Raw genomic sequence first — 14,914 nt, 5'->3', positions numbered from 1 at the left:
AGATTTTAGAGGGAAGAGCATTCATCACTATGAGCTGCATGCTAGGGCACACAGGTCTAAAAGTGTGTGGATCATATGGTAGCTCTATTTTTAGTACTTTTTTAAGGAACCTCCATACTGTTCTCCATAGTGGCTGTACCAATTTACATTCCCACCAACAGTGTAGGAGGGTGCCCTTTTCTCCACACCCTCTCCAGCATTGATTGTTTATAGATGTTTGTTTTGATGATGGCCATTCTTACTGCTGTGAGGTGATACCTCATTATAGTTTTGATTTGCATTTCTCTGATAATTAGTGATGTTGAGCATCTTTTCATGTGCCTCTTGGCCATCTGTATGTCTTTTTTGGAGAAATGTCTATTTAGATCTTCTGCCCATTTTTTGATTAGGTTTTTGTTTTTTCGATATTGAGTTGCATGAGCTGTTTGTGTATTTTGGAGATTAATCCCTTGCCACTCCTGGGCATATATCTGGAGAAAACCATAATTCAGAAAGATATGTGTATTCCAGTGTTCACTGCAGCACTGTTTACAATAGCCAGGATATGGAAGCAACCTAAATGTCCATCGATGGAGGAATGGATAAAGAAGATGTGGTATATATATACAATGAAATATTACTCAGCCATAAAAAAGAACAAAATAATGCCATTTGCAGTGACATGGGTGGACCTAGAGATTGTCATACTGAGTGAAGTAAGTCAGAGAAAGACAAATTAAAAAATATAAAAGAATGGTACAAATGAACCTATTTACAAAACAGAAATAATAGACTCACAGATGTAAAAAACAAACTTATGGTTACCAAGGGGGAAAGGGAGGTGGGAGGGATAAATTGGGAGATTGAGATTGACATATACACACTACTATATATAAAATAGATAACTAATAAGGACGTACTGTATAGCACAAGGAACTCTACTCAATACACTGTAATGACCTATATAGGAATAGGATCTAAAAAAGAGTAGATATATGTATATGTAAAATTGATTCACTTTGCTGTACAGCAGAAACTAACACAACATTGTAAATCAACTCTACTCCAATAAAAATTAATTGAAAAATAAATAAAAGTGTATGGAGTCTCAGGGGCCAACAAGGGTCCATGTGGCTGAGAAGAAGTGGGGTTTGGGGAGTGCTGCTTTGAGGGAAAGAGCTAGAGAACTAGGTTGGGGCAGGTGTGAAGGATCTCTGTTGCTTTGCTAAGGAATTTGATCTGTATTGTGGTGGCAATGATAAGATCTGTGTTTTCAGAGGATGATTGTGGCTTTATGGAGGAAAATGGATTAATGAAGGGAAAAGAAATAGAAGCAGGGTGACTAATTAGGAGACTTTGCTAAGATAGTGAGATCTTAGATTTAGAGACTGTGATAGGATTTGGAAAGGTCAGGAAATATTTAAGAAATTCTAATTTAGGTTGGATGGGAATTGGAGATCAATGGGAAGTGGAATGAGAGACAAGTACTAGTTGAAGATGATGTTATGCTTTCTAGCTTGAGGGAGAGGAGGTGACTACGCCTTTGACGATAATAAAACTGGAAGGACGGACAGGTTTTTGGTAGGAGATACAGGTTCTGATTCATATGTGTTCAGCAGGGCATCTGTCTTAGGATGTAACTGGAGATCTGAAACATAAGAAAGGTTAAGAAATGTAAATTTGAGAGTCAGTGGCAGGGAAGCAATAGCTAAAGCAATGAATGTAAATAAAATCAAAGGAGTTGAATTTAGAGAGAAATGGTAACAAGTGAAATGAAAGGCTAGAAACTTGGGGAGCTGCATGTATTGAGGAGGGTCTCAAACCCTGAACTTGATCTATTTTTCAGTCTTCTGTATTTTAAATACCATCGGAATTGTCTTTATCAGAGAATCCATCTTGTATAGAAAGTAATTATTTTTCACTTTCTGCATTGTAGTGCAGATTGGTTTTGTAATACAACATTCTTAGTATAAAATACTTGGTGAGATATGTAATTAATATGTGTCTAGTTACAGCCATATACTTAACAGTCATCATCTTTTTTTCTCTGGAGAATATGTTTATTCTGATTTTTTTTTAAAAAAACTAAAGTCCATACTTCATTCAGATTTTTAAACTTTTACCTAATGTCCTTTTTCTGTTCCAAGATCCCATCCAGGATACATTACATTTAGTCGTCGTGTTTCCGTAGGCTTCTCTTGGCTGTGACCTTTTCTCAGACTTTATTTGTTCTTGATGACCTTGGCAGTTTTGAGAAGAACTGGTCAGGTGTTTTGATGTGCCTCAGTTGGGTCATGCCTGGTATTTTCCGATTAGTATAGGGTTATGGTTTGGGGGAGTAAGACCACAGAGGTAAAATTCTCATCATATCATATCAAGGGTATAGACTATCCACATGACTTATCACTGTTGATATTAACCTTAATCACCTGACAGGCAGTGTTTGTCAGGTTTTTCCACTGCAAATTATACTTTTATTTCCCCTTTCCATACTGGACTCTTTGGAAGGGTGTCACTGTGAGCAACTCATGCCGAAGGGCTAGGAAGTTGTGATCTACCTCCTTGAGTCTGTAGTAGCTATGAAAATTATTTGATATTTTTCCACACCAGAGATTTGCCTCTTCCTCTCCATTTATTTTTTATTCAATAATTTGCTTATATCAGTATGGACTAGTGGATATTTATTTTATACCAATATTACTTTACTTTTTTTTTGCTCAAATTGTTCCAGTTTTGACCGTTGGCTCCCATGCCCCTTTAACATACCTCCATAACACTGCTTTTGTTCATTTGTTTGCTTGTTTGGTTTTGAGCTCTTCCTCATTTTCTGGCACTGTGATGCTCTAGGCTCATCTTGTACACTTACTTTTCCAGCCCTTAAATCAGCCATACCTCCAAGGACCCCCTGGTTCCTCTTATTGGAGAATGGAATTAGAAACCAATATCTGAGTGTTAGGTGCAGTCTGAGTTTTAAATTGCAGTCTCAGTTCTCAATTGCTGCAGAGTTCATTTCTTTCAAGGTCTCCTAAGCTGGTGAGAATTCCAGACTTGTAGAAATTTGGTAAAATGCAATAATGAGAGTTTTCTCCCAGATAAACAATAGTCTTGAAGCAGTAAAAGTTTAAACACACATGCACACACATCTAATCAGTTATACTTCAATAGAAGACTATATAAGTGGCATGAAAATCTTTTTTAAAAAAAGTCACTTTAAAGAGAACAAATGTATGGATACCAAGGGGGAAAAGGGGTGGGGTGGGAGGAATTGGGAGATTGGGATTGATACATATACACTACTGATACTATGTATAAAATAGGCAACTAATGAGAACATACTGTATAGCACAGGGAACTCTACGTAATTCACTGTGGGGACCGAAATGAGAAGGAAATCCAAAAAAGAGGGGAGATATATATATCTCCGATTCATTTTGCCATACAGTAGAAACGAACACAACATTGTAAAGCAACTATACTCCAATAAAAATTATTAAAAAAAAAAAAAAGCCTATGGGACTTCCCTGATGGTCCAGTGGTTAAGACTCTGAGCTCCCAATGCAGGGGGCCTGGGTTTGATCCTTGGTCAGGGAACTAGATCCCGCGTGCTGCAACTAAAGATCCTGGATGCCGCAACTAAGAGCACGCATGCTGCAACTAAGACCGGGTACAGCCGTATAAATAAATAAATATTAAAAAAAAACAAACAGAAAAGAAATAAACAAAAAAAACCTGTAGAAGGAAACTTTAGCAAGCCTTCTAAAGTAAAAATTTCTTGAATTTATTTCATAGAAATAAACTGATCTATTTCTTTTCATGCTCTTCTTAATGAAAAGTTCCTTTAGAACAGGAGTCTTCTAACTTTTGCAAAAGTTTAAGCATAGTGTTGCTTTCTTTTTTATGCGGGCCTCTCACTGTTGTGGCCTCTCCCGCTGCACAGCGCGGGCTCCGGACACGCAGGCTCAGCGGCCATGGCTCACGGGCCCAGCCGCTCCGTGGCATGTGGGATCTTCCCGGACCGGGGCACGAACCCGCATCCTCTGCATCGGCAGGCAGACTCTCAACCACTGCGCCACCAGGGAAGCCCGGTGTTGCTTTCTTGAACTTGTGAGTAGGTTAGAAAAATTTCAGGAGTTCAAAACTCTTCACAGAAACAACCTCCAAACCTCTCTTAGGGCAGAAAACTGGTAGACATTAGGGCAGGAAAGCCTTATCCCTAGTGTGCATTTAAAACATCAAGGGAGAGAATGGTTTAGAATTTCTCTGTGGTGAAACACAAAGTTTTCTTCATCAGCTCTTAGAGGTTAAGGAGCCAGAGGCATAACAAGCAAAAATCCATGACCAGAGTCTTGGGGCAAGAAACCAGATTTAATTAGATTTTGTGACCATGTTATATAATGCTTTGAAAATCTCAAGTTTCAATATATATGATTTCTTTTAAAATGAATTCTGAAAATTGAAATATATAATCCAATAAACATCTACTAAGTGTCTACTATAATCAGTGTTATATACAAGAACTTGAATGTTTGTTGTCCTTAAAGAAAAGCCATGAATAAAATTAATTAAGTATGGGTAGATCCATCGTATTAAGAATACAGTTAAGGGAACAGGTTAATGCAGCTTGGTTCAGGAATGGCTAATTTATATTCAAACGATCTTGTGGTAGAATCAAGCATAGAACCCAATTTATTATTAATAAGTTAATAATGTATTCAATAATGTAAACTATCTACTAAGTCTGGTAAAAGAAGGATACAGAGAAAGGAAGACTTCATTATGTGATAAGAATCTTATAGTTGTGAATAAAAGGCTGTACAAAGGGAAGAGTGAGCATGTGAAATATCCTGTTATAAAGGAATTTTATGTATTATTTAATAATTGTTATATTATAAAGGAATATTATGTATTATTTAATAATTGTTATATTATAAAGGAATATTATGTATTATTTAAAAATTAAACATTTTCAGTATTTCACACTGAAATAAAACAAATTTTAGGAAATCATACTACTGTATCCTTAAGGAATATAATAGTATAATACTATGAATAAGTAAATGAGACTTGGCTTTAGTAGCTATGTATCTTAAAAGTTCCTGGACAAGTTTCTTTTCCAAGTCATACTTTATAAATCTTTTCTGCTTCAGTCAAATGTATGTGGTCACAGAAAAGTTTCTAATAAGTAAAGCACTTGGAATCTGCTATTAGTTTTCGTAATTAATATTACAATTCTTTAAATGCAATGACTGGTTACCTTTGTTTTTCTTATGTACTTCTCTCCTTCATTCTTACTAAGAACCAAAATGTATCTTTATGTCTTTTTTAAAAAAACTACTCTAATATTTTTTCTTATTATTCATCCATTTTTAATTTTTACAAAAATATTTCAATATCCTAGCATTTTATCGAGTCTTAGTTATTGGTCTACTGCTCACATTCAGTTATTCATTCATCTATGCATTTAGCAAATAGGTAGCAAATACTTGTTAAATTCCAGCCACTGTTGTAGATACTGAGAATACAGCAGTGATTAAAATAGGCCCTGTTCTGTCCTCGTGAAGCTCACATTCAAATGGGGATAGACAGACAATAAACAAATAGATAAGAAATACATAATGTGTCAGATGATGATAGATGCTATGGAGAAAAGTAAAGCAGGAATAGACCTGTCATTCCTTGAGAATAAGCAGCATGTATAAGAATGATGCTATCTCAGAGCTCTCCGTTGTTCTCTGGGTTGAATTACTGATCCAGTAGACTTTATCAATGAGGAGGTCATTTGAGAGCCAGGAACGATTGTTTGCTTTACATGACAGCCTGACTATGAGAAACTGGAAATATTCTAAAGGCAGCCTCACTCCTTAGGGCAGATGCTTGATTAAAACAAAAACAAAAAGCTTTAAAAATAGCTCTTACTTTTAACACTGAGATGTTAGGTGGTTCCTGAGAATGCTTAGAGAAGGATAAAAACTATAGTCAGTGCCATATTATGTCTGAATTAATAAAGCTGGACCCTGACATCTCCTTCTAAAATTGTCTGTGGAGTTTTCGTTGCTTCCAGACCCAACACTATGGAGGCATGATAATGAGCAATAATGTTCTACAGTTTATGGGGAGAATCCTATAGATTTTTCACGTTGAGATGGAGAATGGAACACCCACATCCTGTTTTCTAAGAACTATGTCCTATGACCTCTCTATTTAAGGGCTTGGCTAGCCTGATCTGGGAGCTTGTCCTGCTCTGGTTTCTTTGTGACAGGGAAAGAAATCATTTTAACCATCAAAAAAAAGCTGAGAAACTTTTAGAGGTTTCTTTTCAAAAGTAGGTAGAAACCCAGTTAATATTTATAGTTCCTCAGTACATGTGCAGTTGAGAGCTATCTCCTTTTACACATGAATATTTCTCTTACTTCAATTACCAGTGGTATCGCTAATAATGTTTTAGGATGCTATTGCTGGGTGAGGGTCTAGGAATACCTGAGTTATACCTGTTATAGTCTTTTTCCTCCAAGGTCCCAAAGGAAAATAGACGCTGGACAGTAGTTGAGAAAATACCAAAGCTAGATAGTTCCTCTTTGTCTCAGTTTCTTCTTCTGTAAAGTATGTGTCATAATAGTTTCTACTCCACAGTGTTGTTGGAAGTTCTGCATAAGTTAATACATATAAGGCATCAAAAGCTAAGTGTCTCTGTTGCCTCCCTGTTTTTTGAAGCAATAATGATGTAATGATCACAAACATGGCTTCTGGAGCTAGACTTCCTGTATTCAAATTCTCTTCCCATCACGAACTAGATGGCTGACCTTGGGCAAGTTATTTAACCTTTCTGCACTAAAAAAAAAGAAAAGAAAAAGTATATCTAGCAGGGTACTGTATAAAATAAATTAATTAATGCAAATACTCGGAACAGTACCTGGCATACTCTGAGTACTCAGGAGCTAATTGCTGTTGATTCATTACCACTACTACTGCTCCTATTCCTTATTTATTAGCGTGGCCTTGGCGCCCACATCCTAATGCAGTATTCTGAAGAGTTAGGCTGAGTCACATAAAGGTCTCCTTTCCCTGTGCCAGGAAAACCTAAGAAGCCACCATCCAAATTGGCCAGGATCTGCTTTGCCTGTTTTTTCCCGAATCTAAATCTTTTTTTTTTTAAGTTACTTTTTATTGGAGTATAGTTGCTTTACAATGTTGTGTTAGTTTCAATCCAAATCTGACTTCTCAGCTCTTACACTAATGTCGACCTTCAGGGGACAGAAGAAGCACATCAAGTAAGACCAACACCAAAAATGTTTGCCTCGGTGCCTAGAAAGAGCCTGTCCTGGGCCACGTATAACTGTGGCAACAGCCCTGAGACAGACTGAATGTGGAAAGAGTCCAAAGAGAGAGTGTGAACAAGAAAGAAATGAAGGCAGGTCCACCTAGGAGTGGGACCTGGTCCACTTTAGCAATCCAACCAAAAAGACATAAGGGAAAAAGATGGCTACAGGCCAATCGGTTTTTTCCAGGCTTGTTAGAGAAAGAACGACTCGAAGAGGCCACACTTCAGTCCTTGCCAACTTTAACATGGCCAACCAAATGTCTTTGGAGTTGAAGTGACCTTATTCAACCGTGCGAAAGAGCACGGCCAAAGATGGAAAGCAAAGGGTATGTTCAGACATCCTTTAAAGACCAACTGAGCAAATATCAACTGCCTATGGTCATCTCAACAAAACCAATTTACCTAATGAACAAGCCTAATTCATTGAGAGCTAAAGCATGGAACATCAACTTGCTGAATGAACAATTCATGGAAAACTGACAAACCAGTGTTTTATACCAGTTCTAAGGACTGTTTGCTGCTACTAAAGGCAGAGCCCAGGCAGAGTTTGGGCCAGGTCGGGCCACTAAGGTAAACTACAGAAAATGTGGGAAGCTGGCCTCAGCTGTCAGTGGCTGCCTTGTCGGATATGAACCCAAAACTTCTAAGTTTTCAAATGAAAGCTGAAATCTGGATTTTTATGTGAATTGTGCTAACATTTGCGTTTTGACAAACGCTTAAAATTAAAAACAAAAACAAAACAAACACTGTGCAAACCAAATGCACCCTATATGCGGGCATTACGCCCCCTGTGTGCTCGCAGTCTGCAGTCTCTGCTGTACGCATTGTCCACTAAACACTCATGCTTTTAGGTTGTTGAGCGTGGCCCCAAAGCTTCACAGTAAATAGTAATTTGTAATCTTGTTGAGGAACAAATTTGTATCCCAGATGCTCCAAGGTTGACTTCTGAATGTTATTTACTTCACTAGTGAGTGTGCTTTGCTCTCTGCCCAGTTTCTAGATTTCAGTATGGTTTTGGGAGGTTTTTAAACCAAGCTTGAATTCATAGCACCACTCATAAAACAAATAAAGCTTTTTTCTTTAAAAAAGGGCTGTGGGAACCAGGCAAGGGAGTAGATTTGTAGATAGAAATGAAGAGAAATTGAAAAGGTCTACTTTAACTAGAAAATTGACCTAGGAAATAGAGATTTGGAAGTTTGATGTGGAATTCAGCAAGGGTAACAGTAGGAATTTTGAGTGGAAACAATCAGCATTTTTTTCAGACCGTGGTAGCAAGAATTAGGCAAGAAGGATATGAAGAGATCGCTGAAAATTTTTGGTTATACTTTACTTCATTTTAAGAGGAAATTGATGTGCTCTATGGTATTTTTGAAATATTAACTTTTCACTTAAAATATTAATTAAATATTTTTGAGAGATGAGGGGTAACCTTATGAATATCAAGAAATTGTGTGATGCTTTATAAGTTAGCCTAAATTCTTTTTGATGTTTAGATTCCTTATAGCTGCTAAGGGCAGTAACTGTCTGCCCTTTTGTTTTGCTATTTACTTTCATATTTCTAGTACAGTGTTCAGCTCAGAGGAGGTTCTTAATAAACTGAATACTTTGAATTATTTAAATGTGTCTCCAGTTTCAAACATTTATGGCTTAAATATGTATTTCTTTCTATCAATTCTAGAAATTGTGTGTATGCCTTGGGTAGTGAAGGGGGGCATGCTTCAGACTTAGAGGAATATAAAACATACTGTTTTTTAACTCCCAAACAATGCAGTCCATAATATGAAATTCCTCTTTCTCTGCATATTCTTATCTTCTTAAAATATTTAGTTGTGTATATTATAACAGGAAGTTTCCTCTAGGGCTTTAGTATTTCCTGGTCTAGAAGTAATATCAAATGAAAATAGTCTCTGTGTTTTCCCTTTTGAATCCATATCAAAGGTTTTGGCTGAAAATGCCAGGTGCATATTTAAAATAAAGTATTGGAATCATCATAGAGTATTAGGTTTTGGCCATTGGAATCTGCTTGTAGTTTCCTTCAAAGTGAGAGTGCATGGGACAGGGTAGACCCTTGACACCTAAGGCCTGATGGCTATTACCTGGATGAGTTCTCTCCCAACTCCCAGTCAACAACATCATTTCTCCTTGTTCTTTTGAACTATTGTGCTATCTTCCAGCATCTTGAGATACATCAAGCAAACAGAGAAGCTCTAGGACAAGAGCTCAGTTAACTTGAGTTCAGTTGTCTGGATCCTTTTGTTTGGCAGAGAGGTTTCCCTTCCAGCAACAGGACAACTATAGAGGGACCAATAGCTCAGACAGCACAGGACTTGTCAAATGGAAAAGGACTTGATTAGTGCAGAGTGAAATTTCATTCCTAATTGTCATAGATATTCTTCCTCATCAACTTTTTTTTTCCTGTATAATTCTTCTTTGAAAGCATTATGCTCTCAAGTGAGAAATTCTAGGAAATTTTTAAAAGATAGAATTTGGAGGCATTGGATATTTTCTAGCTTTTTAAAGCCACTAATAACGCAGTAACTGACTTGTGAGGTCTGGCATAAATAGTTACTTGAAGGAACATTTATCTTAGTATTGATCAACAAAAGATGCCATGTGTACAGCAATTGCTTCATTTTCTAAACCGGATTTCCATCCAAAATGGAGAACGTTTCCCAGGTAGTACCAATTCATTTATATATTACTTAGTGTTCTTTTTCTGTTTTTTTTTTTCTTGAGATAGATATTTCTATATTGTTTCTGAAGTAATGTGTTTACTACCCTATCATTAGCTAGTTATTCATTCATGCATTTAACAAATATTTCTAAAGCATCAGTTATATGCAAGGTAAGCTGATAGAAATTTATGTAAATGGATCAAAAAGAATAAGGGGGCTTCCCTGGTGGCGCAGTGGTTAAGAGTCCGCCTGCCGATGCAGGGGACAGGGGTTCGTGCCCCGGTCCGAGATGATCCCACATGCCTTGGAGCGGCTGGGCCCGTGAGCCATGGCCGCTGAGCCTGCGTGTCCGGAGCCTGTGGTCCGCAACGGGAGAGGCCACAACAGTGAGAGGCCCGCGTACCGCAAAAAAAAAAAAAAAAAGTAAGGGAAAATAAACCCATATATAGCCACATAAATGTTAATTTTTAAGTATTCAATTACTTATGCAAGAATGTACTCTGCTGAGATTATTTTGGCACGTAACAAAGTTCACTAAGAACTTTGTTCTTGGTGAAATAGATGAAATATCATTTCTTTAGTCTGTGTTATACTCTGTATTTTAGAGTCAACTCTGTCTATAACTAGAACACAAATTCCTTTTAGACTAAACCTATCGTAAATTTTTCATTAAATTTTATTTTCTACCTAACATAACTTTTTCTTTGTAAGAAAACTTATAAGAGCATTTTTAAATTTTATTTATTTATTTATTTTTGGCTGCGTTGGGTCTTCGTTGCTGCGTGCGGGCTTTTCTCTAGTTGCGGCGAGCGGAGGCTACTCTTCGTTGTGGTGGGCGGACTTCTCATTGCAGTGGCTTCTCTTGTTGCGGAGCATGGGCTCTAGAGCGCAGGCTCAGTAGTCGTGGCGCACGGGCTTAGTTGCTCCACGGCATGTGGGATCTTCCCAGACCAGGGCTCGAACCCGTGTCCCCTGCATTGGCAGGCGGATTCTTAACCACTGCACCACCAGGGAAGCCCCTTAAGAGCGTTTTTGGTTTTCAAGATCTATGAAAAGTAATGGTAATACGGAGGCCCAGAACAAAATGTTCGATGTTTTGACTTCATATCGTTATAACTCTCTCATCTCTTAAAAGACTTTATAATTTTCTTTCCTCTCAATCTCCAATTAAGATTTTATAAATTTATAAAATTAGTGATTTGAAACATTCTAATTTTAGTCTTTTAAAGGAATTTTACGATATAACTTAAGATAATTGGATTTTCCCTAGGATACAATATTAAAGTGTTATTTCTGCTTAATTAGAAAAGGTGAATTTTAGTTACTTTGAATATATGCTTTTAAGTATATTCAGAATCATTGTTACTTGTGTTTTAGGATTTAAATAATTACATTCTTTAATCTGAAGAAGTAAATGGTGCCTTTAAAAATCTGATAAGAAATTGTTTGTTTTTCCATACTCTTTTGCTATTAGGTGATTTGGGCTCTTGGGATCTGCTCGTTTGCCTGTCTTCTGGGAAAGCTGGTGGAAAACCTTGCATATCCAAGGAAGACATGTGCCAGTTAGGTTTGCATCAAAAGGTAAACATTCTTTTTCAAAATGTGCACAGGTTTTATCAGATCTATGAACATTAACACCAGTACTTCCTGGTCCATAATGTTGAAAAAAAAAAGTATTGAAAAACTGGAACTGTTGAATCTTTGGAGAAAGTTTCAATGGCCATGCCTTATAAATTTTCACCATTTGGGTTTGATAAGATCCCCTTCAACTTCAGCTGCTGCCAATAAGGATCCAGTTTTAGCTAGTGGGACCCAAAACTTGACCTTGAAATACATAGCCCATGGAGTGTTGCTTACCCTGGCCACCTGTTCATCCAAAGTAGTAAAAATTTTATTTACTAGGTCCCTATTTTGACTTTTCAAACTTAAATTGATATCCTGAATTATAACAAATTTATATAGTTTTTATTAACTTTTAAAATTGACATCCTATATCTACTATCGTGTGTAAACTTTTGTAAATGCTTCTAGAAAAATTAACTAAAAATTATCAGATGCCTACAATGTGCTAGTCACTGTGCTGGAAAATTTGCATATGCTCTATTTTTGGTAACTTTAACAAATCTGTGAGAAAAGTGTCAAAGCCAATAGCTATTTTTCAATGGTAAAAGAGTACTATAGTAGCTACCGTGATCATTTGATATTTCTGCAATTGACAGTTGTGATCACTCCTTCTTCCTTCTAACTCTTTCCTTCCTTGACCTTTAGACTGAGCACATTCTTTCGCTTCTTCTTGTACATCTTTGGCCATCCTTTCTGTGTCCTTCAGAGCCACCTTTTCTCTGTCCGTTCTTTAAATGCCTCTGTTCCCCAGCACCACCCCTAACGTTTCACCTACCATTTGTAATTGATGACTCCCAAATGTACATCTAAAGTTCAAAGCAGTTTCCCATGCTTCAGGCTTGCGTGTGTAACTACCCACTGAGCATCTCCACTTAGATGTCACATAGGACCTCAGACTCAATGTAGAGAAAATGAATTCATTATTTTCCCTGGTAAACTCACTTCTGTGCTTGCATTCAGAAGCTCTGCAGAATTGCTCTGCTGGTCACGAGCGTGATTAACCACTCTGTCACTTCCTAAGATAGAAATCTGGCCTTCACCTTTGAGCCCTTCCTCTCTCTTGTCATCTGCATTCTATCAATCATGAATACTAAGGAATTTAACTTCTAAATAGTTCTCAAATATCTTACCTACTCTCCATTCTTACTACCTTTATCCTGGTCAGACAGTCACCATGTATAACCAGGACAATTGCTGAATCCTCCTCACTGATTTTTCTGAAGCAAGTGTTTTGCTCCTGAAATCCATCGGGCTCTCAGTTATCAGAGTGAAAAATAGAAAATGCTGAATTAACCTGGTTACTCCTGTGCTTAAAATCATGGCTTCTCATCAGCTACAGGATAAAGTCGACAATATTTGCTGTGTGTATCAGTCAACCTCCCAGCAGGAAACAAATGCCATACTCCAAAGGATTTAACTGAAGAGAAACTAATGAAAGAGCTATTTACAGAGCTTTTGGCAGGATAAGAGAAACAAAAAAGATTAGAGGCACCCAGGGACCAGCAACATCATAAGGTTTTACCACCCTTGGTCTGAAGAAGGGTGTGTACAATAGAAGGAATTGTATAGCAAAACCAAATAAGAGCCGGAGCCAAGAAAGAGGGATCTGTGGAAAGGAGCTATAAACATAGGGGAATGTAGCCATTGCCAAATCATAGCCCTGCAGAGAGGAAGCCAGGAAGATAAGTATTCAGCCTCTCTCTACTCCCACCTTCCAATCTCTTGCCAAGGCCTCCTCCTGAGAACAATTCTAAGTGCTTACATATTTGTTTATATACGTTCTTTACATATGAAGAGACTGAAGCAAAGAGATTAAGAAAATTACTTAAGTCCTCCTAGCTAATAAATGAAGCATCTAGGATTCAAACTCTGGAAGTCTGACTTTAAATTCTGTGTTCTTAACCATATCACTATAGAGCCTTTCTAAGTAAATATTTAGCTGCTGCACTTAAAACCTATTCTAATGAATATTCTTAAAGAATACACAAATTCTAAATGATACATTTAGATAACTGTCACTTTGGAGCATGAATAATTTGAAGTTTTGTGAACCGTGACTTATATATGTAAACATAAATATTCAAAACAGAAGTTGCTTCAGATTTGTTGGGTACGTGTTAGGATTGTTAATGACCTTAGAATGAACAAAGAAAGGGCACCTGCTCAGATGAGGATTACTCACCTCTTCAGAGCTTTGGAATTTAAGTGCTTAATGAAAATGATCTTAAGGTCTGTTATAGATGATGAATGACCAGGAGTCTCTCTAGCCAGGAGGAAAGTAACAGGAATTTAAAACTGTATTAGTCTGTGTGATGCTGAAAGTGAAGCAAGGTCCACTATTTGGGGTGACACTAAGTTTAGTAAGTGGAGCTCTGTCTCACCTCTAACAGGTCCTGGTATTTCAGGAGCAGAGAAATTCGTTTCTAGTTCTGAATGTGTGTAGGATTAGCAGTCCCTGAATCTGGGATGCTGTTTTTAGTACTTGGAGCAACTGAGAACTACTGAAATGGCTCTTATTTTACAGTGTGCTAGGACATTTTCAGGTGACCGTGATGGAGTGATAATTACCTGGGAGAGACATGGATGATAATAAGACTTTTTTCTTTGATTAGCTGGTTCCCTTCTTGCCATTAATTCTCTTCATTATGGATGACACTGAACAGCTTTCAGAGAAGGTCTGATTTTTGATAAAAGATATGAACATCTGTACAGATCTAATGAAGAAAAAGGACAGTTCCCTAAGATACAATGTGACATGTGTGTCACTCTCAATGTTCATGAGTGACCAAAAAAAATTTTTTTCCCTGGGTGCTTTCTTACACTTTATATAAATAGCTCATCTCACATGTCTACTTTCCTTAATGAGTTAATGGTATTACTGTAGTTTTAGTTTTTTTGAGTTATAAATACTTTCTGAATGTTTATAATTAACATCATACTGTTGCTCTTATTAATGAAATATGTCTCAAAATAAGAATGATTTCTTTTTTTACTTTTGCTTCCGACGGTACGTAATGAAAACAATTTAGATTACCACAGAGTAGGATTGAAATATTTTTAAATGCACATTTCCTTTCTCCCAGTTTGATCTCAGAAATATTCTAGGGCCCAAATGTCATTATCATTTTTTTATATGCATTCTAATCCTTTCAAAGATACAGAAGCTTCTGTGCCAAGAAAAACAGCTGTCTATATAAAATATACATACGCACACTTGCACGCGCACACACACACACACACACACACACACACACATAAAGCATTCAAACCCAGTACAAAATTGGTATATATTAAAAATGACTGTTGGGGTGGTTATGAT

The 14,914-nt window shown here is 37.1% G+C and overlaps 1 protein-coding gene across 3 annotated transcripts in view; it reads left to right on the top strand.

Moving 5' to 3' along the window:
* CPED1 (cadherin like and PC-esterase domain containing 1) overlaps positions 1-14,914 on the top strand; it is a 301,570-nt gene that overhangs the window by 55,924 nt on the left and 230,732 nt on the right. For all 3 annotated transcript variants that reach the window (XM_060156796.1, XM_060156797.1, XM_060156798.1), the window contains exon 3: positions 11,447-11,553. In XM_060156796.1, coding sequence (XP_060012779.1) covers positions 11,447-11,553 — 107 coding nt within the window. The remainder of the gene's footprint in view (positions 1-11,446; positions 11,554-14,914) is intronic.

This window comes from Lagenorhynchus albirostris, chromosome 8, assembly GCF_949774975.1.
Source record: "Lagenorhynchus albirostris chromosome 8, mLagAlb1.1, whole genome shotgun sequence".
NCBI classification, from domain to species: domain Eukaryota; kingdom Metazoa; phylum Chordata; class Mammalia; order Artiodactyla; family Delphinidae; genus Lagenorhynchus; species Lagenorhynchus albirostris.
This window is presented reverse-complemented; position numbering and strand designations above follow the sequence as displayed.